The 25640-nt window shown below is 48.4% G+C and overlaps 2 protein-coding genes across 7 annotated transcripts in view; both read right to left on the bottom strand.

Moving 5' to 3' along the window:
• Nucleotides 1-2814: 2814 nt before the first annotated feature.
• LOC308240552 (uncharacterized protein CXorf38) lies at nucleotides 2815-20483 on the bottom strand. Of its 5 annotated transcripts, none has more exons than XM_080653724.1 (8): nucleotides 20238-20483; nucleotides 19933-20067; nucleotides 15443-15562; nucleotides 12917-13066; nucleotides 12204-12383; nucleotides 11450-11476; nucleotides 4701-4863; nucleotides 2851-3478 (listed from the first exon to the last, which is right to left on the bottom strand). In XM_080653724.1, the coding sequence occupies exons 1-7, from the start codon at nucleotides 20451-20453 to the stop codon at nucleotides 4702-4704; spliced, it is 990 nt and encodes a 329-aa protein (XP_080509850.1). In that variant the 5' UTR covers nucleotides 20454-20483; the 3' UTR covers nucleotides 2851-3478; nucleotide 4701. The 5 variants fall into 5 exon arrangements, 4 of the variants coding, with proteins under 4 accessions (XP_080509851.1, XP_080509852.1, XP_080509850.1 ...); XR_013959809.1 differs by having other exon boundaries at nucleotides 2857-3478; nucleotides 11450-11480; XM_080653725.1 differs by lacking the exon at nucleotides 11450-11476 and having other exon boundaries at nucleotides 2815-3478.
• Nucleotides 20484-22775: 2292 nt separating this feature from the next.
• The window catches only part of MED14 (mediator complex subunit 14), a 64533-nt gene continuing 61668 nt past the window's right edge, over nucleotides 22776-25640 (bottom strand). For both annotated transcript variants that reach the window (XM_080653567.1, XM_080653568.1), the window contains one exon: nucleotides 22776-24901. In XM_080653567.1, coding sequence (XP_080509693.1) covers nucleotides 24828-24901 — 74 coding nt within the window. In that variant the 3' untranslated portion in view covers nucleotides 22776-24827. The remainder of the gene's footprint in view (nucleotides 24902-25640) is intronic.

The raw sequence follows: 25640 nt of genomic DNA, 5'->3' as shown, positions 1-25640 counted from the left end.
TATTTTGTAAGTTGAGTATTAGATTTCAATAAAAGGCCACTGTCTATTGAACACATTTCAGAGCAGGTAGGTTTCTAATTAACCTGGTAAGAGAAAAGGGGGTTCTGCCTGCTGAGAATTTCCTCACTCTACATTTATAATCCAGTGGGCAAAGCCATTAGAAAATCACCCGAAAGATGACACCTCTACTCCAATGCAGTCTTCCCTCACAGGATCCAATTTGTAGTATGCGCACCCAACTAAGAGATCTAACCCTTTGTCGCCTGGGGTATTCATGCTGAAAGTCATACAAATGATTAATACTTTAATAAAAATGAACCTTTCAAATCATTGGGGTAAAATAATTTCATAATGTCCCCAAACTCTCAAACATAATCCTTCCTGGCCTTTGCAATTTAACTGAAACTGTCTACAGATCCCTACCAGGACTTTATGAGGCCAATAACATTTTCCGAATTGGCAGTTATTTTTCCTGAAGTTTCTGTTACTGACACATGCTTGTTATTTCCCAGATTTTGTGTTTTACACTGAGTTTAAGAAGTTCCGAGTTCTTGCTGAGGTCCTCTGAGCTTCCTGGCAAAGCGCAGGCTAAAATCCAAAGAACTGCCATCTCTCTCCAACTACACTGAGTGGCCAGATGATGATGATCTCTGAACGCATAATAGTCTGGCCATTCAGTTTGTGTGTGTGTGTGTGTGTGTGTGTGTGTGTGTGTGTGTGTGTGTGTATTAGAAGCCCGGTGCATGAATTTGTGCATGGGTGGGATCCGGCCAGCCTGGCCAGGGGGAGGGGACATGGGCAGTTGGCTGGCCTGCCTGCTGGTCGAACTCCTGGTCGAGGGGACAATTTGCATATTAGCCTTTTATTATATAGGATGTACACTGAGTGGCCAGATTATTATGCGTTCAGAGATCATAATCATCTGGCCACTCAGTGTATAATGCTAAAACCATTTTTCTCCTCTAATTCTTTTATATATACATATATATATATTATTGATTTCAGAGGGAGAAAGAGATAGAAACATCAATGATGAGAGAGAATCATGGATCGGCTGCCTCCTGCACGTCCCACACTGGGGATGGAGCCCCCAACCCTGGCATGTGCCCTGACCGGGAATCAAACTGTGACCTCCTGGTTCATAGGTCGACGCTCAACCTCTGAACCACACCAGCCAGGCTCCTCTAATTCTTTCAAAACCATGAACCACCGTATCGTGTCCCAGGGAGAGGCTGAGAGCATGGTATTGCTGGATGAAAACAAGGCATTGCGAGATCAAACAAAGCCTTGGGGGAGGGGAGGGAGCAGCCACTTCCGGGGCTGCTTCTGACCTTGACAGCTAAGGAATACCCTGAGGTGGAGCTGACCCCTACAAAAATGGAGGCTGCGACAGATTAGAGGAAATGTGACCCATGACTGTTTGGATTCATATTGTTCATGTCTCTTTATTCTGAAATATAAAATTTTAAACAAAAAAAATTACAAAGGACATGAGTGTATGTTGTAAAAATGTCACACGGGAGTATACAAAGTAGAAAAGCCCAGTTTCTTCGAACCACCCCCTCAACCCCAATTCCTTTCGCAGAGGTAACAGCCAAAAAGCTTGGGAAAAACACCCAACTTTCCAGACCTGTTATTTTAAAACTAGAGGTCCGTTGCAGGAAGATTCCTGCAATAGGGCTTCCTGCGGCGGTCTGCTTCCCTCCCTTCTCCCCCGCCCTGCCTGCTTCCCTCCCTTCTCTGCAGCCCCGCTTGCTTGCTTCTCTGCAACTTTGCTCCCTTCTGCAATGCTTGGCTTCCTTCTTCTAGCTGTCTTCAGTCTTCTCTCTGTTCCTGGATATGCAAACTAACCGCCATCTTGGGTGAGTTAATTTGCATATTCCCTCCTGATTGGCTGGTGGGTGTAGCGGAGTGATGGTTAATTTGCATATTACTCTTTTATTAGATAGTATACGAAGTTCCATAGCATGCTACCATGGCTAACATTCTGCTTTTCTATTAACATGTCTCAGAGTATTCCATAGGACTGCATGGCAGCACTTGCTCATTCTCTCCTTTTTACCAACTGCGTAATACTCTGCAGCATGGCTGTGCTGTCACTTACTTAACCAGTTCTCCTCTCCCCCCCATGGCTGGCTGCCAATTCTGGGACTACCCTACGGTGCGTACTGTTCCCACACGCACAGGTTTGTAGGAGGACCACAGGTCATGTCCCTGTATCCATCACATTTGCTTTAAGCCTTCTCTGGGAATGTCTTCCTTCGTTTCAATTTCAGTGGAATCAAATGCTGCCAGTATAGTTTTCTGAACAGTGTCGTAATTTACCAGAGCGGCCATTAAATCCAATAAGATGAAAGCTCAGAGGCCATCGTCTGTACCTTTAAAATCCTCACATCTGCATTTATTCCACGCCTGGCACGTGGTTGACATTGATGAATGTTTGTTGAATAGATAAGGAAAAGCTAACTAGATGTGACAGGTATGAAAATAAAGTGTTCATAACCCCAAAGTCCCTAAAGTTGGAAACGAGGTCTAAAATTGGTTAGTGAATCAAGATTTAATTTGGTGCCAAGTTTGGTATCTTATATCTAGAAGCTAGAAAATACTGCAGGGTTTCTTAGTTTGGGGGGAGTTGTAAGATGAATGAAAATTTTTGTTTCTTTACTACTGAAGTCATCTCAAGGAATGCCAGAAAATGAAGGGAGAGAAAATGTAAGATTAAAGACCAAAGAGCATGGTTCGTTCCCAGGTTTCGGCACAAAAAAAAACAACCCCCTCCCCCCCCCCCCAAAAAAAAGAGTAACAAGAAAGATTCAAGCAGGAAGTTACAGGCACATGTGCATATATCTAGGTTTTATAAAATTACATTAAGTGCCTTTTAATGTAAAAATATTTACATTGAACACCCGCCCCCATCCTTGCCCCTTCTCTACAGATCATATCCATTTTTAAATTTTTTCCTTTTTTAAAAAAAATTGGTTTTGCTTGTTAATCCTCACCCAAGGTTATTTTTCCATTGATTTTTTTTTTTTTCAGGGAGAGACAGAGAGCAACTTTGAGGTGAGAGAAACACATGGATTGTTTGCCTCCTGCTCGAGTCCTGACCAGGGCCCAGGCCGGGGAGGAGCCTGCAATCAAGGTACGTGCCCTTGACCAGAATCGAATCCGGGACCCGTTGGTCTGCAGGCCGACGCTCTATCCACTGAGCCACACCGGCCAGGGCCAGATCACATCCTTGATGGGCAGCCGAGGAAGCAAGAGCTCAGCTTCACTTGGGCCACTCCTCCAGGCGGCTAGGACCTGGGCAGCGGGGACCGTGGCAATTCTGTCCCTGAAGGTTCAGAGGCAACATGGCCAGCTAAGCACCACAGCGGGAATGGGACAGCTGTGTCACAGCTCCAGAAATGCACGGGAACAGTCAGAAGTGGAAGACATCTCAGGTAAAAGGGATAGAGGAAGTATGAATGAATTTGTGAATCTGTTGAAAAGAAAACGAATTTCCATCAGAATGTTGAAATTTAATTCTTAAATCTCCTAAAGAGGGACGAGGCTTAGGTGACAGTGTAACTGACATGTACATCTACATATGAACACTCCTAAGCCATCTGGTGGACCCTTCAAAGAATATTCGTGGATCGCAGGAGGGCCAGGCCGGCGCTCAGCACGTAGGATCTAAGTGAGCAGAAGAGCTGTGACTGTTAAGGCAGTTTAGTTTTCCTAAGTGCCAGCAACTGGGGACCTTTTCCCAACATTCGTTTGTGACGCTGACCTGCGACCTCCCCGCTCCCCGCCGCCCCCCCACTTCGGTCAGTCAAGTTACTGTTCTCCAGCCCGGCCCTGACCAGCATGGACCCACCTTCTTGTCCTACTGCCTCAGGCTACCAGTTCCGGAACTAATGGGAAATGGCTAGAAAATGGCCTTTCGGGACATTTCTTTCTTGCCTTCTTCCAGAAAGGAAGGATTTCTATCTCAACTCTGACACACAGCTCGCGCCTTGGGCCTCCTCATGAATGAGACTTTCAGGAAGGAGGGGTGTGGGGGGGCAGGACGGGTCTGCAAGGGGGCAGAGGGCTCTGCATGAGCCTTCACACAGGCTGGCCACACGCAGCCTTGCCTGCGCTCAGCAGCCAGAGTTCAGGACCAGAGAACACCACCACCTTTTGAATAGTAACAAGACCAAACAAAAGCAAAAACTCCGAAAAGCCCCGGATGACAGTTTTGGCATGAGTATCGAACACCTTCCGGGCAGTAGAGCTCGCACTGACTTTCAAAGAACAGGTCTGGTTTGGCCCAAGGGCAAGCTAAAATCAGAGAAGATATTTAATTTTATTGGCGGGGGAAGAAACTAAAATACCGAAGTTATTTCTTTTGATGGGGTTTTCTTATGGAAATTAACAAGTTGCTGTGAACACCACAGCTGGGAGCGGGGCACCGGAGGCACCATTAGGGCTGCCATGCTTTCTGATCATGGCATGAGGCTGACTCACTTAAGACCAGACCAGCACCTTCAGGCACATGTGGCTACAGAGCGGGCGCGGGAACCCCCACCTGGAGAGAGCACCGAGTCCGGGGCCCTCTCTCTCCAATAGGACAGGGAAGCCTTGGGGGGACTGTGTGTCCACTGTGACCCGACACAGAGACGCGACATCAGAGGGGTGAGGCTGTTCTGTGCTTATTTAACGTCAGATCCTAAGCTCACCTCAGGCCTCCCCTGCGGCTGCCTGTGCCCCAGACCCCTTTGCGTCCAGTGTTTGATGCTGCAGACACAGGCTGTCCAGCTTCTGCAGATCCTCTGAAAGACCGCTCCGAAGATCCTCATTGTTTCTTAGAAATTCTCTCACCGCTTCCAGTCGAGTTAGGATCTGCAGAAAGAAACCACAGAATGTACAGTCAGAGGACCTGATGGGCTCGGGATTCAAGAGAGACAGACAGAAACCGTGGCTACAGCCGCCTGTCCACAGCCAAACCAAACCAACCCTTAAAACAAAGCATCCTCGCCCTGGCTGGTGTTGCTCAGTGGATAGAGTGTCAGCCTGCGGACTGAAAGGTCCCGGGTTCGATTCCGGTCAAGGGCATGTACCTTGGTTGCAGGCACCTCCCCAGTAGGGGGCGTGCAGGAGGCAGCTGATGGATGTTTCTCTCTCATCGATGTTTCTAACTCTCTCTCCCTCTCCCTTCCTCTCTGTAAAAAAGCAATAAAATATATTTAAAAATAAAAAATAAATAAAAATAAAGCATCCTCTACTCAAACAAAAAAAAGCTCAGGCTAGCTGGTTCTGGGCCACACAACGGAGTGTTTGCTTGCCTCCTCAAGCTTTTTTTAGAAAAATGTATTTTTATTGATTTCAGAGAGGAAGAGAGAGGGAAAGAGAGACAGAGACATCAATGATGAGAGAGAATCATTGATCGCTCCCCACACTGGGGGTCAAGCCTGCAACCCGGGGCATGTGCCCTGACCAAGAATCCAACCGTGACCTCCTGGTTCACAGGTCGATGCTCAACCACTGCGCCACGCTGGCCGGGCCTCCTCAAACTTTTTAAAAACTTCTTGCATCTGTACGCAAGGGCCATACACACAACACACAAAGATAATCCTCAACTTACGATGGGGTCACATCCTGCTAAGCCCATTGTAAATGGAAAATGGAAGTCCAAAATGCATTTAATCCACCTAACCTACCGAGAATCGCAGCTTAGCCTAGCCCCGTGGTCGGCAAACTGCGGCTCGCGAGCCACATGTGGCTCTTTGGCCCCTTGAGTGTGGCTCTTCCACAAAATACCATGTGCGGGCGCGCATGTACAGTGCGATTGAAACTTCGTGGCCCATGCGCCGAAGTCGGTTTTTGGCTCTCAAAAGAAATTTCAATCGTTGTACTGTTGACATTTGGCTCTGTTGACTCATGAGTTTGCCGACCACTGGCCTAGCCCACCTTGAATGTGCTCAGAGCACCTACATCAGCCTGCAGCTGGGCAAGATCATCTGACTGCAGCTGGCCCAGGAAAAGATGAAAATTCATAGTGTGGTTTCTATCGAAACACATTACCTGTGCTGCGCCATTGTGAAGTCGAAAAATCGTAAGTAAAGCCATTGTAAGTTGGGGACATTTATACATACACACATTTATACATAGACGTGATATACATGTATATATAAAAATAAAATGAAGCCCTTTCATTTTGAATTTCATACCTATACATGTATTACTATTAAATATATACATCCATACATATAAAGACATACATGGTGTCCCAAAAATGTATACACACTTGAACAGCTCACTTCTGAAAGTGAAATGTATTTTAATAAACACTGCCTTTATAATTATTCAGTGCGTGTATACATTTTTTGAGACACCCTATATATGTGCAAGTATCTGTGCATGTATCTATAATAATAAAAGTGTAATACGCTAATTAGACTGAACAGCTGAACAACCTTCCAGACATCATTCTGGACGTCCTTCCTGATGAAGCCATGGCAGCAGAGGCCAAGGCAGAGGCAGTTAGGGGTGATCAGGCAGGCAGGCGAGTGGTTAGGGGCTATCAGGAAAGCAGGCAAAGTGGTTAGGGGTGATCAGGCCAGCAGGTGAGCAGTTAGGGCATCAGGCAAGTGAGTTGTTAGGGGCGATCAGGCAGGCAGGAGAGCAGTTAGGGGCAATCAGGCAGGCAGGCAGAGGGGTTAGGGGCAATCAGGCAGGCAGGCAGGCGAGCAGTTAGGAGCCAGTGGTCCTGGATTGCGAGAGGGTGCAGGCTGGGCTGAGGGACCCCCTGCCATGCACGAATTTTGTGCACCGGGCCTCTAGTATTTAATAGGAATACATGTGCAGGTACAAATTTCAAGATGAGCATAAGGGTACAAGGTAAACGACAGGTCCTCTCCCAAACCTCTGTGCTCAGTCACCTCGCTCCTCCCCAGAGCGACCACAGTGATGCTTTTCCACATGGGCACATGTCTACATTTCACACCCTTAAAAAAAATATAAATGGTAGCGTACTAGACACTGTTCTTCCGCGGATCTTTCTGACCTCAGATTAGAAAGAGTGCCCTCGTTCTATTTTTTTAATGGCTGAGTAATATTTCAGTTTTGGAAGTTTCACATTTTAACGTTTTATTTCGAACCTTCTGTTAAAACCAATAATGCTGTATATGTGCCATTCTGCATAAGCGACGAGTCTATTGCAGGATGTTTTTAAAAGTGAAAGGCAGTTTTAATTCTGATGGGGTTTTCTGTTCCATTCATAGATTGTGCCGAAACTTCCATCTACCGAGGTTGTACCAATTTAAACTCCCACCAGCAACATACTTCCAGACACTTAAATACAAGCACTCACAGAACAGCAGCCTGAAAGTGTACCAAGGGCTGGTCGCTGTGCTTATGAGAAAGGTGAGAGTGACTTGTATCTTGGGGTATGATGAAGTTTTGTTGTTGTTGTTAATCCTCACTGGAGGATATTTTCCATTGATTCTTAGGGAGCGTGGAAGAGAGAGGGAGAGAAAGAGAGAAACATCGATGTGAGAGAGACACACCGATTGGTTGCCTCCTGCAGGAGCCCTGGGCTGGGGAGGAGCCTACAACCGAGGTACATGCTCTTGATCAGAATCGAACCCGGGACCCTTTGGTCAGCAGGCCGACGCTCCATCCACTGAGCCAAACCGGCTAGGGCTGATGAAGTTCTTTAAATGGGGAACTCCAAGCCCATTTAAAAGCTAAGTCAGGGAGATCTAAATCTAATGAAGAAAAGTGGTGGAGTGCCCTACCCCTAGCAGGAAGGGGGCCCTTAAAGTTTAGGGTGCACATGATTGATTCCAATGCAGGTCTGGGGGGGGCACTCAGCAAGCACTCAGGTGACTGCGATGTGAGCGAAGGAAAGAGCCAGAGGCGTGGGACGATGTCTGCCGGGCACGGAAGGGACGGGAAGACGGGCTGTGGCATGTCGTACGATGAACAGGGAGCAGGGAGGGCCGGGGAGGAGGCTAGGAAGCACACGGGGACGCCCTTCAGCTGGAGCTGTTTATGACACGGCTGGAAACAAGCCCACAGCTCCTGAAGGACACCTGGGCTTTAAAGAATAAATCTGGAAACCATAAACACGTAAAATGAAGATTACCCCAGTCACGCTTCCCCAGCACACAGCACGCCGTGGGCACCGCACTGTGAGCGCTCGCTGCTGTGCCTGGTGCTCTGGAAGCACCCCCCAGGGCCCTTCCCGCAGAGCCTGGGACACGCTGGCTGGGTCTGGGCGCCACACACGCTGCACGGAGGGGGGCCCTCACCGGGGCTTTTGAGATCAGTAATGCATTTCCAGAACGCACAAGTTCTTCCCTGTTTTTTTAGCCACTGACTGCGCTCAATGTTCTTCCGCTGAATGTTAAACTGCCAGGCCCAAACAGAGCACGGGGGGCCAGCAGGGCTGTGCGAAGGGCGCTTGGGTGGCAGCCGAGCTCTGCGGCAGACGGCCCTTGGCGGCCACACGCCACACATGTCCCCGGGGAGCTGGTCGGTGGCTGCTCCCCACGGCTCTGAAGCAGAGCGCAATTTACGAGCACAGTTACACACGCACAGTGTGTTCCGGGGAGCCCCTTTGATAACGTTATACACGGAGTGGCCAGATGATGGTGACTTCTGAACGCATAATAATCTGGCCACTCACTGTGCATCCTATATAATAAAAGGCTAATATGCAAATGGTCCCCTCAACCAGGAGTTTGACCAGCAGGCAGACCGGCCAACTGCCCATGTCCCCTCCGCCTGGCCAGGCTGGCCGGACCCCACCCATGCACAAAATCATGCACCGGGCCTCTAATAGCCTATCTAATAAAGAGGGAATATGCTAAGTGACCATCACTCCATCACAAAGATGGCTGCACCCACAGCTGAGGCCAAGTTCCCTTAAGGAGCCTTAACAAGCAATCAGCAGGGACCTGAGGCTACGCCCTCCCCCGCCCCCATGGGGCTTGACAGGGGACCTCAGGCCATGCCCTCCACCCGGCAGGGCTTGACAGGGGACCTCAAGGTGCGCTTCCTGTCCTGGTGCTGGGCTAGGGGACCTCAGGCCATGCCTCCCGCCTTGGCACCAGGCCAGGGAACCTCAGGCTGCGAACCCTGCCCCGGCGCCAGGCCAGGGGACCTGAGGCCATGCCCCCCACCCAGCGGGGCTTGGTGGGGGACCTCAAGGTGCGCTTCCCATCCTGGTGCTGGGCTAGGGGACCTCAGGCCGCACCCCCCACCCCAGCACCAGGCCGGGGGACCTCAGGCCGCACCCCCCGCCCCAGCACCGGGCCAGGGGACCTGAGGCTGCGCCCCCCTGCTTGGTGGGCCTTCATAGGGGACCTCAGGCCATGCTCCCCACCCAGTGGGGCTTGATGGGCGACCTCAAGGTGTACCCCCAGTGCTGGGTCAGGGGAACTCAGGCTGTGCCCCCCTCACCCCGCCCAGCGGGGCTTGACGGGGGACCCGAGGCTGCGCGCCCCCTGCCTGGCGGGGCTTGACGGAGGACCTCAGGCCATGCCCCTGACCCAGTGGGGCTTGACAGGGGATCTCAGGCCGTGTCCCCCACAAGGCATGCACCCCGCCTGGTCTGGGCTGGGGGATCTCAGGCCACCCCCCCGTCCTGGCGCTGGGCTAGAGGACCTGAGGCTACCTCCCCTGCCCGGCGGGGCTTTATAAGTGTGAGACTGGCCGGGTCTGGATCTAGCCCAATGGGGGCGGGGGGGGAGTGCGGCCAGGTCTGGGTATCCCGCAATTTTGTGGTGCATGTGGGTGGGCGGGGACTTGACTCTGGGTCCCGTGGTGCGCCCCATACTCTGACAGGAGGAAGGTTTTCATATACATTTGACTAATTTTCTTTCATCTCTGACACTTCTATTATAGAGCAAGGGCAAATAGCAATATTAAATTAGTTCCTCTAATTAATCCCCTTTTAATGTGCACAAATTTCGTGCACCGGGCCACACACACACACACACACACACACACACACACACACACACACACTGAGTAGCCAGATTATTATGCGTTCAGAGGTCATCATCATCGGGCCACTCGGTGTATATCATTACGGCTCATCATCGAACAGAGTAGAATTGACATGATGAGCTCTCTCTGCCATGAGCTCCGTGAGGCATTCTGGGAACCGTCACACTAAATTACCACCGTGAGCCATTCCTCCTCAACGTGGCTTTCCACCCCGACTCCCAGTGTTTTACCGAATACCAGAAACAGGTCTTATTAAATACTCACAGGAAAGTCCTGTGCTCATAGCACCATCACCACACTTCACTCCTGGATGGATGTGTTGTTGTTTCTTCCTGGTTTAACATCTCAAATGAGAATGCATCTTACCTCTGAGTGTCTTACAATAAATTGGCAGCATTTTTTCTCTGTCTTAGAAGTAACAGAATCAATGTTGTGTCTTACAATTGATGGCATCTTAGAGCCACTGAAAGGTGGTCTATCGAATCATCTGCCTTTGGAGACTGATCCTGGAGAACATGGATAACCGTATCTGGGACTGAACTTCCACAACGAGGTCAAGTTCCACACATCATGGAAAGCCAACCTTCAGCTTCTTAGAGATAACATGCCAATCCATCTGAATTTACATTTTGATCAATGGAAACAGCAAGAGAAATGCCATGGTCTACTGAACAAAAGCATGCGAAATGAGAACTTATCAACCCTATCTAGAGACTTGGGACCCGGAGAACAAGCCCATTAACCCCAATTTGTTCCTGGGAAACAGAGATAATGAGGGTTTGAAGTGTACGGTCGCCAGCTCTTCGGTGACACAAGATGCAGTGAGGCATGAGAGGCCCAGGGCCAGAGCGTGGGCACCCTTGGCCAGCCCTCAGACCCGGCCGGCAGCCTCACACCCGCCAGAGCCTGCTCCTGGGGCTGCTGCCTCGCGCGTAACGCACGGGCTGTGATCAAGTGATGGCCAGGTTCCCCTGCAGCTCGCGGCTCGCACAGACTCCCGGCTTGAGCGTGCTGCCGCTGGTGTGTTCTGCTCTTTGTTACACAAACAGGAAAGAACGGCGGCTCGCTCAAGAGGGAAGAGGGGACCCCGGACGCCGCCGGGGCCGTGATCCCGAGCCCCTGGTTGCCTCCTCTTGCTCAACCCTGCTTCAGCAGGGAGAGAAGTGGGGCTGGCTCCACGCATTTTCAAACAAAGCGAGATGAAGCCCGGGGACTTAGAAAACAGAAGATGTGACAGTCTTATTCATCATTTAAAATAACTATGGTGTGCCAGGAGGGCACCACTCTCTCCCCCCCTAAAATCAATAAGCGTATCCTCAGGTGAGGATTGAAAAAACCAGAAACCTGTCGGCTCCCTACCACTTTCTGGGAATAAGGCCCAACCCCTGGGTGAAGCACAGAAAATCTTTCAAAGTATGGCTTCAACCTACCCGACCGCCTCACATCTCATCATGCCTCCTCCAATGCTCACCTTGTCACTGTCCAGGCCCAAGCTAGTCTTTCTTTTTGAAAAATATTGATTTCAGAAAGAGGGAGGGGGAGTGGGGGGGAGAGGGAGAGAAAGAGAGAAAGAGAGAAAGAGAGAAAGAGAGAAAGAGAGAGAGAGAGAGAGAGAGAGAGAGAGAGAGAGAGAGGGAGGAACATCAATGATGAGAATGATGGATCGGCTGCCACCTGCATGCCCCCTACTGGGGATCAAGCCCACCACGTGGGCACATGCCCTGACTGGCAATTGAACTGTGACCTCCTGGTTCATAGATCGACACTCAACCCCTGAGCCACACCGGCTGGGCCCAAGCTGCTTTCTTGCCTTGACAGGTGCTGTTCCTTCTGCCCAAAACGCCCTGCTTCTCTTGCCAATTTGTCAAACTCTGAGCTGCTTCCGTTATTCCCAGCTCAACAGCACCTTCTCAGCTAAGCCTTTTTTTCCCACCCCCACCCCCACTCACAGACTCTCCTGCACCGCTCTTCAGAGCTCTGTGGCAGCCTCACCGTGTGGTTCCACTCCTTGCCACACATCAGGCACTGAACTGTGTGCTGACCAACTGAAAAGAACTGTTTACAGGTAATATTCATCTGCGCCAAAAGGGTATTCATTTCTGCAAGTTACTTGTCTTATAAACCAGAAACATGGCTGGTAATATGCTAAAATTAGCTGCTCTTCCTCCCTGGTGTCTCTGTCTGTTCACTCACACAGAGGACACAGCGCTTTTTATTTTTTTTACCTCTTCCGGCAACGCCTCTTGCTCTTTTGCTTGAAGATAAATCTCTCGAAGCTTTTCCTTTAGAAATTCCATTTCGATTTCCCTGACTTGGCTCTCACTCAGGTAAATGCCTGTTTGGTAGTCACACCCATCGCGATGATCTTCCTGGGGGATGAGCACGGCCCAGTCCGATGTCAACAGCTGTTGGAATGCCGAACAAATAGATGGACTGATTGAGTGAAAAAGATATTCCACTGGATGACTCGAAGAATTCATTCATAATGAATTATCACTGACTGGACCCATTTTAATAACATCCTGGGACCACAGAAAAGCGTCTTGGCCCAGTACAATTCTAGATTTCATATCAACATGTTTTCCCCTGTTTACATGCTAAACTTTCATTTAAATCTAATAAACTTCAAATTCTAAATGAGTGACTGTGGCTACTTTTTCCCCTTAGTTTTTTAAAAAAAATATATATATTTTATTGATTTCAGAGAGGAAGGGAGAGAAAGAGAGAGATGGAAACATCAACGATGAGAGAGAATCATGGATCGGCTGCTTCCTGTACACCCTCTCCTGGGGATGGAGCCCACAACCCGGGCATGTGCCCTGACTGGGAATCAAACCCAGGACCCTTCAGTGCACAGGCCGACGCTCCATCCACTGAGCCACACCGGCTAGGGCTCCCCTTAGTTCTTTCTGCCAGAAGTGTTCAACCTAATTTTTACCTCTTCTATTCTGGAGTATGCCTCCACAATCTCTGGGATATTCTGGAATTCATCCAGAAAATTTTGGATCTTTGTCTGGAAATCTCGAAGCCACATAGAAGATACCTTCATCTCTGAAGAGTGCATGATATCGTTACGACACTTAATCACCTACAGAAAGACAGAAGAAGGTAAAAGCCTTCCAAGTCAAACAGTGCGGTAAACTGACATTTTTGTAGTTTCAAAGGAAGTTGCAGCCCAGCCGGCGTGCTCAGTGGTTGAGCATCGACCTGTGAACCAGGAGTTCAGGGTTCCATCCAGGTCAGGGCACAGGCCCGGGTTGTGGGCTCCATCCCCAGTGCGTGGCGTGCAGGAGGCAGCCGGTCCACGGTTCTCTCTCTCCCTCTCCCTTCCTCTCTCTGAAATCAATAAAAAGAACAAAACCTATTTTTCTTTTAAAAAAGAAAAGTTGCAGAAAGGCTTTTTGTTATGTTCGACCCCCTGCCACTTGAATAATAAATTCATCAGGGAAAGAAATACAAGCCTACAACTATCCTTAGTCCCTGAAAGCTTGTGACTGGCTGGGCTGTCTCTTACAAACCCCCACATCCCTCAACTGGAAACCACCTGCCGAGGAGCAAGAGTATTGGCTGGCGGCTCTGCGCACACCCAAGGCTGAAGCAGAAAATGCAAAAATCCTTTATCGCTGGAACCCCAGGAAGCTGGACCAAGGGAGCTTTCTGTTGTGGAAACCATGATGGAAGAGTAACTTTAGCGTGTGTTTTAAGACAGATGGTGCTGTCTAATGTGTTCATTAATGCATGGAAAGCCTTCCACTGATGTAAAAATATTTCTCTCTTTTCCACGTCCAGCGCGGCTAGAGAGCGAGCGGGTCCAGTTCCTGAGTAGAGGAGCTGGGGATTGAGAAATAAAAGAAAGAGACAAGACACAAAACGGAAGGGAAAAGCTGGGAACCGGGTGGACCGCTGCCCTCTTCTGCTGGAGAGACAGTGACCCAGAGCCGATGCATCTTGTTTATTTTATACCCCCACATACCAGGAAGTTTCACCAAAAGTCAAGACAAGGAGATTATTTACATTCTTGAGTAGGCCCGAGCATTCCTGGTGCTTGACTGGATTTACATATCAAAACCCACTTCCCAACACCTGGGCTGAAATGAAGGTCAAGCTGATAACACCCTTGCCTTTTTGGCAAAGTGTGTTCCCAGGGCGTGGCTTTGCCTGTTGCCTTGGGTTCAGCTGACAATTTAAAGAAATGCCCATGTGCCTTCCCAGGCTCTCTACATTCCACATCTTTGTTAAGAGAGAGCACAGGGGTCAATTCCGCACTGTGATCGTTTTTGTCTCTGCTGATGTCATAGGGGCTTCTCAGTTCTTTTAGCGCTGGCAACCTAGCAGAATATCCATGCATTTTCTCTACATGTTATAAATACTCCACTCACATGCACTCTCTCAGTGCCCCTCAGAGTAATAACTGCGTACAGCTGTTCTCTGATGAAAGAGAGAAATCTGTCTAAATCTCCAAGGAAATCTGACATAGTGATCTATTCTGGCCTTTATTCACTAGTGTTCCTGTTTTCTCCCGTTCTATGTAACTTGGTCTTGTCAATTAAATTTTTAAAAGTTTTAAAAAAATACTTTTACTGATTTCAAAGAGGAAGGGAGAGGGAGGGAGATAGAAACATCCATGATGAGACAGAATCATGGATCGGCTGCCTCCTGCACAGCCCACATACGGGATGGAGCCCGCAACAGGGGCATGTGTCCTGACTGGGAATCAAACCATGACCTCCTGGTTCATAGGTCAACGCTCAACCACTGAGCCATGCTGGCCGGGCATGACAATGAAATTTAGAAGGGCAGGACTCAAATGCTGCCATACAATGAACAGAATGATGCATTGCTCTGCATGCATAGTTTTTTTTTTAAATATATTTTATTGATTCTTTACAGAGAGGAAGGAAGAGGGATAGAGAGAAACATCGATGAGAGAGAAACATTGATCAGCTGCCTCCTGCACACCTCCTACTGGGGATGTGCCCGCAACCAAGTTACATGCCTTTGACCGGAATTGAACCCGGGACCCTTCAGTCCGCAGGCTGACGCTCTATCCACTGAGCCAAACTGGTTTTGGCATGCATAGTTTTTAACAGTGAAAATAACTTGGCTTCTGTTTATGGTAGAACACAGAAGAGAAATGCGAGGCTCACCTAGTTTAGGGCAAAAGGCACAACAGCGAGTTGTCAGGAAGCATTCGTTAGGAAGAACAGAAGGCCAGTCTCCTGACCGCGCCTGCGCAGGAGATCTTGGACATCCCAGCAGGTGACGGCATGTGAGCCGCACTAACCCGCTGAGCAGCGCCAGCTCTGAAGTCAAGTCTAGGTTTCTTTGCCCATCGGTGTTTTGGGGAGGGGGCTGTGTGCTGCGCCTGCGCGCTGCTTCAGCATCCCCGGGTGTTTCTCAGCTGGCTCCATAGGACACACGTGACTGACTCGCACTGTATGGACTGAAATCGGACAGCTCTTACCTCCGTGACTTTCTTTCGATCAACCATGAAGTGATCGCAGGAGTTGATGAGGTTTAAAAGAGCCACTGCATCACATTCCTCGGGTCCTGCTTTGTCTGCCAGTCCGCGGGGCATGAAGGCCTGTGGGAGGGAGAGGCGAGGGGCACCCGAGTTTCCTCCAAGCCCGTGAGCTACTGGGGCCCATGTCACGTGTCTGTTTCCCGAGAAACAGGAAACAGGGTGACGGCTGAGCCGGGGCCAAGGGCAGTAACGAAAGGGCTGTTCTATCTGTGTCTCTGCTCTGAGAGATACTTAAACATTTCACACAGCTGGTTTTCTGTACTTTCTTAACAGCCTATCGGCAGGAAGCATGGGTAGAAAGCACCGTGTTTCTTTGCCTTACTGAAGTGTCAGTGGCTGAGTTGTTAAAGGAGGAGATTTAAAATTTTTAAATAATAGTCAGACACTAAAAGGACTTGAGAAAATTCAGTACAGTGGTATAAAGTTAAGGCTGTGGGCTTTGGAGTGTGGGGGACAGGGCTGGGTTCAGATCCCAGCTCTGCCACTCGGCAGCTGTGTGACCTTGGCCAAGTTCCTCACCCTCAGAGCCCTCCTCAGTGAACGGGGACAACTGTTCTCATGTACCTCGAAGTGTGTTGCGACAATTAAGGAAGTTAATGCGAGTAAAGCTCTAGATGGAGCTCTGGGGTTGGAGGCCCTAGCCCAGAGGTCGGCAAACTCATTCGTCAACAGAGCCAAACATCAACAGGACAACGACTGAAATTTCTTTGGAGAGCCACATTTTTTAAACTTAAACTTCTTCTAACGCCACTTCTTCAAAACAGACTCGCCCAGGCCGTGGTAGTTTGTGGAAGAGTCACACTCAAGGGGCCAAAGAGCCGCATGTGGCTCGCGAGCCGCGGTTTGCCGACCACGGCCCTAGATGACAGCAGAAGGGCCTGTTCTAGCATGATCTTGCCTTTTACAGCATTTTCTGGCACAAACGCCCCAAATGGTGCTATCGCAAGGCTGGGGCACATTTCTTTCCTGAAATATTGCCAAATTTACATCTGAAGGCAACAACTTCACCAAGCTAAGCAGCTCAGGAGTACATGCCTGCCAAGGGACTGGAAAAGATGACATATGAGAAACTACGTGCAATGAGAACTCTCAATAAAATAACGAGTTCCCCTGAAAACAAACACATTTCAGGAGGCAAGCGACAGCACTGCCTCCGACAGGGCTGCTCCAGGCGCCAACGCACCCGGGGGAGAGAGTCGGGGCCGTGTTCCTGATGGTGGGGGACCCCACACCTGAGCCTCATGTAATTAAGAAATGGCCCCTATTGCCCTGACTGGAAATTTCTTTGGAGAGCCACATTTTTTAAACTTAAACGTCTTCTAACGCCACTTCTTCAAAATAGACTCGCCCAGGCCGTGGTAGTTTGTGGAAGAGCCACACCCAAGGGGCCAAAGAGCCGCCTGTGGCTCGCGAGCCGCAGTTTGCCGACCACTGCGCTAGAGCATCGCAAACGAATTCCAAGGAAGGAGAAGCTCTGCTTATTACTCCAGCTGTTGCAGAGAGGAAAACAGTTAGAGGAGACTTAGTTGCCTCAAGACCAGGTAGGTTTTTTTTGTTTTTTTTTTAAAAAAATATATTTTATTGATTTTTTACAGAGAGGAAGGGAGAGGGATAGAGAGTTAGAAACATCGATGAGAGAGAAACATCGATCAGCTGCCTCCTGCACACCTCCTACTGGGGATGTGCCCGCAACCAAGGTACATGCCCTTGACCGGAATCGAACCCGGGACCCTTCAGTCCGCAGGCCGACGCTCTATCCACTGAACCAAACTGGTTTCAGCAAGACCAGGTATAGTTTTCTTTCCCGCTACAACGCACGTTCCGTCTGGCATTTTCTCGCCACTGTGAACCTGCCTCTTGCACAACGGCGTTTTATTCTAGTGATCATTCCCTTTCTCTAGAAATAGGAGCCGACAGGGAGGGTGTGCTGCCTCGGAAAGCTGCTGCTTAAAACTATGGCGCATACCGGGTGCCCCACGTGTTAAACTCTGTGAAACACACCTCCTGCCTCTCGCTGCCGCCTGCTGTGTTTGCGCCCAGGAGGAGGAGGAGGTGAGGGTGGAGGAATAAACAAGGGCCAGATCACGCCGGGCCCTCCTGGCTCTGGAAAGGGGTCTGGGATTTGTTCTAAGGCAGGGGTGGGCAAACTTTTTGACTCAAGGGCCACAATGGGTTCTTAAACTGGACCGGAGGGCCGGAACAAAAGCATGGATGGAGTGTTTGTGTGAACTAATATAAATTCAAAGTAAAGGAACGGAGGGGAGAGCAAGAGAACCGGATAGAACAGCCGGATCCGGCCCGCGGGCCATAGTTTGCCCACAGCTGTTCTAAGGGCATCAGAAAGCCACCCAAGGGGTTTAGCGAGGGGATAAAAAGGAGGGGGCGAGAGTGTGACACAGAGATGGAGAGAAGGAGGATTTCCTAATGACTGTGCAGGTGCAAAGAGGGCAGTGAGAGTTCGGAAAGAGATAAAGCCAGCAGGCTTGGAGCCCTGGCCGGTGTGGCTCAGTTGGGTGGCGCATCATCCCATATAACGAAAGGTTGTGGGTTCAACCCATGGTCAGGGCACGTGCAGAAGGCAACCAACTGATGTTCCTCTGTGATATCGATGTTCCTCTCTCTCTCCCTTTCCTCCTCTCTGAAACTGGTGACCTCTTGGTTCGTGTGTTGATGCTCAACCACTGAGCCACCCTGGCCCGGCAAGATTTCATTTTTCTAACTGTTGAATAAGATTCCATTGTGTACACACACACACACACACACACCATCTTCTTTATCCATTCATCTACTGATAGACACCTCAGTGCTTCTCTATCTTGGCTATTACTAGTCATGCTGGAATGAGCCTAGGAGTGTATATATCTTTTTTTTTTTAAATATATTTTATTGATTTTTTACAGAGAGGAAGGAAGAGGGATAGAGAGTTAGAAACATCGATGAGAGAGAAACATCGATCAGCTGCCTCCTGCACACCTCCCACTGGGGATGTGCCCGCAACCAAGGTACATGCCCTTGACCGGAATCGAACCCGGGACCCTCCAGTCCGCAGGCCGACGCTCTATCCACTGAGCCAAACCGGTTTCGGCTGTATATATCTTTTTGAATTAGTGCTTCTGTTTTCTTCTTGCCATTTGTGACACCATGGATGGACCTGGAGGGTATTATGCTCAGTGAAATAAGTCAGAGAAAGACCAATACCATATGATCTCACTTATATGTGGCATCTAGAAAAACAAATGAATAAACAAAAGAGAAACAGACCCATAGAGATAGAGAACAAGCTGATGGTTGCCAAAAGGGGGGGGGCGGGGAGCGGGGGAAAAGAAATAAATCAATAAATGGTGCTCATTAAAAAAAGAAGAGAAAAACGGAAAGTGAAACCGGTCAGCTTCCCTGTGAGATTCTTCCTCTCGGCAGAAGCAGCCGATGGCGCCATCAGGGCTGGAGTTGGGCCAGGCAAGTTCAGAGAAGGGAGAAAAAAGGAGGAGGGGGTTAGACAGAATATGAACTAGAAGGTCTGTAGGTGACAGCAACGCCAAGTGGCATAAACAGGAGGCCTGTGCTTCCAGAGAATTCCAAGGGTATAATAGCAGCAACAGAGACCCAACGGGTGAGAGACAGTCACAGTAAAAGATGGAGTTTTAAGGTGTTTTCTTGTCTAGGTGAAAGGAGGAGTTGGCTTAGAAAAGATGGGGCCGGGGGTGCAGGTGTGTGGGTTTCCGGGACCATGACAGCCAAGTCTGGGGGTGCTGATACAGTTCAACTTCATTTTTGAGGGGAGGGAACAGAGGCTGGCCCCACGTCACTTCACAGCAGTTGAGCTGGGACTGATTTCTGCTTCCCAGGCACCGAGCCTGTGCCCGCTGCTCGCTGGCAAGGATGCTGCCTGCGCCTCCCCACCCCCTCCACGGCTTCTGGCAAACATCAAAAAGGCAACAACAACAACACAAATTCCCCACTTGGCCCAGTTAGTAAGTCAAACTGCCAAAACCTGAAAACAAGTCTCATGGAACCCTTCCATCTGGCTGCCGACCCCATCTCCGGAGTTCCATTCCCTAGACGGGCACTGAAAGGCCTTCGTGCTGGTGCCTCTTCCTGCCTTGGCTCACTTCGCCGTCCTCATGGGACGCGAGAACCAAGCTGAGTCGGTGCCTGTGCCCGGGACCCTCGCTCTCCATCCCGTCCCAGCGTCTCCCCTGCAGATCCTCCCTCCGGCTCTGCAAGCAGGAGCAGCCAACTCCCGGGCCTCCAGGACGCAGACAGGCAGCAGCAAGAGCGGGCTGGGTCCAACAGAACGGCCTGGAGCCGCCCCACACCAGCCCTGAGGTTCCACACCCCGTTTCTCTGCGTCTGTGGATGAGGTCGCGGGCTCCGGGTGACTCCTAGCCGCGGTGCCACCCCCGCCCACCCTAGAGGCCGCAGGTGCTTACCTTGGCCACCTCCCAGGCGTCCGCGGGCCAGCGGCCCGGCCGGCAGTTGCCCCAGTGGACGTCTCCATTTCTGTTGGTGTGATGTTTCAGGATCTCCCGTTTCCACTCCGCGCACACCTGACACTGAGGCTGGAACTGCAGGGGGCGCGGGGAGGGAGAGGCGTTTGGGCATCTGAGCCCCGCACCAGGGAGGGCAAGGGACACTGAGCTCGGAACGAGGGGGTGGGGGGCGGGCAAGGGGATGGGGCGGCGGGAGGGGGGGGGCGGGGAAGCTCAGCGGTCAAGGCCCCGGGCCGGATGCTCACCTGGCGGGCGCGCGGGCTGCACCTGGAGCCGCCGCGGCAGGTGGCGCCCGGGCCCAGGCCGGGGGCGCAGGCGAGCAGGCCGCGGTGGAAGGCCAGCATCTCCCGGCCCACGAAGCCCTGCAGGCAGCGGCGCAGCAGCAGCAGGCAGTGGCCCGCCTTCACCCAGTTCTTGTACTCGGCGCAGTTGAGGCGAACCGCCAGCTCAGACAGCACCATCTCCCGCTCCTGCCCCTGAGGCCACGGGGGCGGGGCGGACGGCAGTGCGCAGGCGCGGAATCCTAGACAGAGCCGGAAGCGACGCGGCGGGGTGGGCGTGGCCCCGCCCGTAGGCCGCCCCCACGTGCAGGCGCGTCAGCACGGCGCGCAGCCCTGTGGGCGGGGCGTCCCGGCTCCCAGGACAAGTCGGCCGCGCCCTAGTCTTAAATGACCCCACTTTATCCAGCGTCTCTACCTGAAACTGTTCCCCCAAACTGAAACCCCGCCAGCCCCGGATTCTCCTTCCTCTCCGATGTCCGTGCTCCTTCCTGTCTTCTTGTCGGGGTGCAGAAGGCGCTGAAGGCACACTTCTTGATTTAGATGTTCCTAGCATTATACAACTCGACTAAGCTTACTTACCTGGTTCCTAAGCCCAAATCCGGGAACTAGTGAAATGTGACTGCCGTAGCCTGCACCACGCACCTATTACCGGTTTGCCTTGTGCCAAGGTGACACCTTTGGGCCACCAAGGAGAGGCAAAGTGGACAACACATCACCTGGATTTTGGAGGGTGGATTCTGGAAGGCCGCACACTCCGAGCCAGATAAGGGTTTCTTCTTCGGCGCTGAAGCTTTGAGCTTAGATGATTACTTTGTACTCCTGATCTTATAACTGGTGCTCCTCCCGTAAGGGAGTCTAAGTTCCAAATAAGTGTGCCACGAGGGTCAGAAGGCAAATGAATTGTCAGCTCTGAATGACAAGAGTGATCTCAGTTGTAGTTAGGTTTTGTGCACTTCTTGAGCTTGAAAAGCATGTTAAAATTGTGTACCGTCAAAAGGCTCTGAGGGGAGAGTCTAAACATTGGAGCCTGCCCCCGACTTCCTATTTCACAGAAATAGATCTGGACTCCAATTGCCTCTACTTAGCGATTTGATCTTAAGCAGTCGTAAATCTGATCTCATCAAGTTACATTTCTCTAGGCCTCAGTTTACTCATCTGTAAAAGGAAAATATTAATACCTACCCCATTTGGGTTGTTGTGAGGATTAAATACACATTGACATACTTAGAATGGTGCCTGGCAATAGTAAGCTCTCAGTAAATATTAGCTATTATTTTATATTAACCCAAATGTGCCCTTTCATCAATCAATCATATTCCTGGGCAAGGTATTAACAAATCGCAGCCACTTGGAAGTGGAGGCCATTTACAGAAAATTGGGAGATCATGGTTTCCTGGAGTTGTGTAGCACAATGCTGGTTGGCCTCTGCTCATTTTTTATTAACCTCAAAGCTATCCTAAGTAAATTTCAAATCATTCCCCTAAGACACACTGTCCATTCCCATCAAACCAAATGAAAAAGAAAATTCCCCAAGAAACAATGAAATACACATTATTTTCTCTTTTTGTCCCTATAAGTTTTCTTAAGATTTTCAGTAATTTCATATCAAGAACACTTGGGTAGCCCAGTTGGTGTGGCTCAGTGGCTGAGCGTGGTCCCATGCACCAAGAGGTCACCGGTTCCATTCCTGGACAGGACACCAGACCGGGATCGGGGCTCGATCTCCAAACCCGGGCAAGCAGGAGGTAGCCAATTGATGTTTCCCTCTCATCAATATTTCTATCTCTTTCTCCTTTTCCCTTCCTCTCTCTTAAACAACAACAACAACAACAACAACAAACCACTTGGGTAATAAATATTAAAGCAAAATGTAATAGATATTTCTTTGGGGGAAAATCATGAAAGAAACAACTTTTTATGATGAAATTGGATCTGAATTTAGAGTAGTAAAATTATGCTTCTTGAAGTTATAAAATTAATCACAGTCCAAAGAATGACTAACAAACTATTAGTATCCTGTGGACAGGTTACTGTGTAAACTTCAACAAAGTAAAGCTATTAGTGGTACTCAAATTCACAATCATATATATTTCAGTTTACACCTATACTTAACTCACTCAGAGAGTTAATTTCAAATATAAGGTTCAGCCCATTAATAACTTATGTTCTGTTGAAGTTTTCACTTTTTTCCTAATTCTGAAAGTACTTCTACACATTCTAAAATGGCATTTCAGCAGATATAAAAAAGGTGGCAGATCAGAACCAATTTCTTCTCTCAAGATTAAACTAATACTAAAACATGCTACTATCCAAACAGCTTCATGAAAAGTAACTACTGAGAGTTGGTAGTTCTCTGAAACTTGTGTAAATTTTATTTATTACTAAAACCACACTGAAAACATCTTCAAGTTAAGACCCAAACCCTCTAGTTGAAAAAATCTCTATGGGCATCCAATCCCTTTGGTTGAAACTAGGTAACAAAAGAGGCAAAAGACATGGTTTGTGATGAAGCCTAAAATTCAAATACTAGTGTTTTCAAGCTTTAATAAAGTATATTCCAATTCCAAGTACCAAGTATGATATCAAAATTCAAATTCACCAATGTACTCTTAAATAAGCATCAAAATACAAGTTTTGTTCACTGAGTCCTATTTTCCTTTTGATTTGCACAATGCATTCAGAGAGGAGTTATAATTAGGAAAAAAGTGTCCACTGAATGCATCATGTTTAAAATGCAATTAACAGTTCAAAACCAATCATACTTAAAAGGGCACACACCTAAAAAGTTAACTTGATTCATGAAATGATTTGAGGCAGTATTATCCTGTAGATAAAAATACATTTGTCGTCGATACATGTAGGCTGCTACATGAAAGAGAGGATTCCGCTCCAAACAGAACATGACTGGCCCCTGATAAAGATATGTTAGACTGACAAACAGATGTGATCACCACCGCAAGGAGAACTGGAAATGGAAGGATAAAGGTAGGTTAAAGGAAGGGTAAAAGTTCAGTCACCTGCTCCTGAGCAGTGGCAGAGTTGGGCAGGAAGCAGGAGATGAAGGCAGAATAAGACAGAAGAAAGGCAAAGAAGGCCTCAACGCTGACCAGAAAGAAATACAGAATCAAGCGAAGTGGAGAACAGATATGCTACAGCTGCGGTGAGATGCTTGCAATTAGAATTTGGTAGTAGACAGTTACAGAAGCACAATTAAATAATCTAAAATGAAATTAGACAAAGCATCTGCAATTTAATGGAGAACCAACATTACAGTGACAAGATAACTCAGCATGATGTCATTCGGAAAACTTCCCCAAATAGCATCGAGTCACCAGAAGACCTTTGCTCCCGAGGACATTCTTTCAAGCTTATCAAAGTCCCTGACTGATTGGGAGACACAACGCAGTGCCCCCAAAGGAAATGCTGCTCAGATGTGATCTTAGGTTCTTCAAAGTGAGGGGACTGGACCAGGTTTCTTCCAAGCAAAACATTTTACCGTTTTGTAGACAATGAATCAAACAGGGATTGTTTGGAATAACCCCAACTTTGGTGGGGAAATTAAGCAAGATAAGGATCCCCCGCAGAAATTTCATGCAAAGGCAGAGCATTCAAATTGCGTTTCCTAATTAATGCTGGACGCGGAAGTCTCCTGTAAACTAAATTTGCCTCACAGGAAAGTTACCACATCCTCAACAGACCAGGACGCTGCAGTATTTGAGAGCCTTGATTAATATGAAGTACTCACTGTCTCTTCTCAAAGACTGGGTTCTTGTTTGTGCCAAAATCCTAAACTGAAAGACAACCAAGGTGCTAAGTGTTCACCACCAGTCAACGTAGGAATGTTTGAAGAAAAGAAACTTGAAACAAAGAAGTAGATGTTTTTGGTCACATTTTAGACACATGTTATTAGAAATTAGTTACTGGCCCCACCAGGTTAAAGATGAAGGGAGGCCCTGAGAAGTCTACAGAACTGATATATACACACAAGTGAGTGTCACTGTTTTTTGTTTTTTTAAACCTCTAGTTTTATTAAATATTGCTTCTTTGGGATGTTTTTTTTTTTTTTATAACAACTCCCAGAACATATTCATGTAAGGATTCAAAGTGGTCATATTAAAATACAGCTTCATATAAAGTTTATCACAGTTTTACAGTATTCAAAACAACAGACCTGCCTTAAAAAAACAAAACAAAAACCAAAAAAGGACTATTACACCCAAAACATAGGAAAACAATTAAATAAACAAGTTTGGCATTTCCGTAACTTTATAGTATAAAACAGAATATTAAATCTAAGATTGGCAAGCGAGACACTGATGTATTTACCTAGTTTGAAACGTGTCCCATTTAAACACACTTTACAAGTTCACTATACAAAAGATTGATGGTTTGATGAATGAAGTGCACCCTGAAAATTTTTGCAAGTTTAGAATATTTAGCTCAAAGTAAAAAAAAAAAAAGTCCTTTTCCTTTTTTAAACTGAAGGCTGAATTCAGACTTTTTTTTGTTGTTTTGTCTCATTTGTCAGCCTTCCTGGTTTAAAAACAATAGTGTCTATGGACGCCCACCAGGGGGCAGTGTAAGATTAGCCATTAAATCACGAACAGCTGCAAATATTGTGCATTCACCTGCAACAGAGAAAAATGGTCATTAGCTATTCGCAATACAGGAAAGATGATGTCAACACACCGGTGGGGTAGGGGCAGTTAAATCTAAAATTAGCAAGAACTTTAAGGATCAAAATAAAAGAGTAAATTTTAACTGCACAGGTTACAGGGGATTAAGCTTTGGTGTTGAGTATCAGATAATGATTTCATTTGGCTTTCGTTTTTTCTTATGAGGAAATTTTGGGCAAGCCCCATTTAGGTTTGAATTTAAGAAGATGCCTAGAGTTTATAGAAACACTGGAGAAGGAGCACTGGATAAACCTTTGAAGTTGGGCTTCAAGGCTACTGACAACTGGCTTGTGCATTTTGAATGTAATGAAAAGATCTACAGCCTGGCCTGAATGGCTCAGTGGTTGAGCATCGACTTATGAACCAGGAGGTCACGGTTCAATTCACGGTCAGGGCACATGCCCAGGTTGCGGGCTCGATCCCCAGTGAGGGGCGTGCAGGAGGCAGCTGATCCATGATTCTCTTTCATCACTGATGTTTCTATCTCTCTCTCTCCCTGTCCCTTCCTCTCTCAAATCAATAAAAATGTATTTTTTAAAAAAGGTCAGGTAAAATATCTATGACAGCACCGTCCAATAGAACTTTCTGTGAAGATGAAAATATTCTATACGTGCACTGTGGTCACCAAGCAGCACCTGTAATGTAGTTAGGGTGACTGAGGAACGGAATTTTAAATTAACTTAAATTTAAT

The sequence above is a fragment of the Plecotus auritus genome, assembly GCF_963455305.1.
Source record: "Plecotus auritus genome assembly, chromosome: X".
In the NCBI taxonomy this organism is placed as follows: Eukaryota; Metazoa; Chordata; class Mammalia; order Chiroptera; family Vespertilionidae; genus Plecotus; species Plecotus auritus.
Note: the sequence above shows the minus strand (reverse complement) of the source record. Positions and strands in the feature narration are given on the sequence as shown.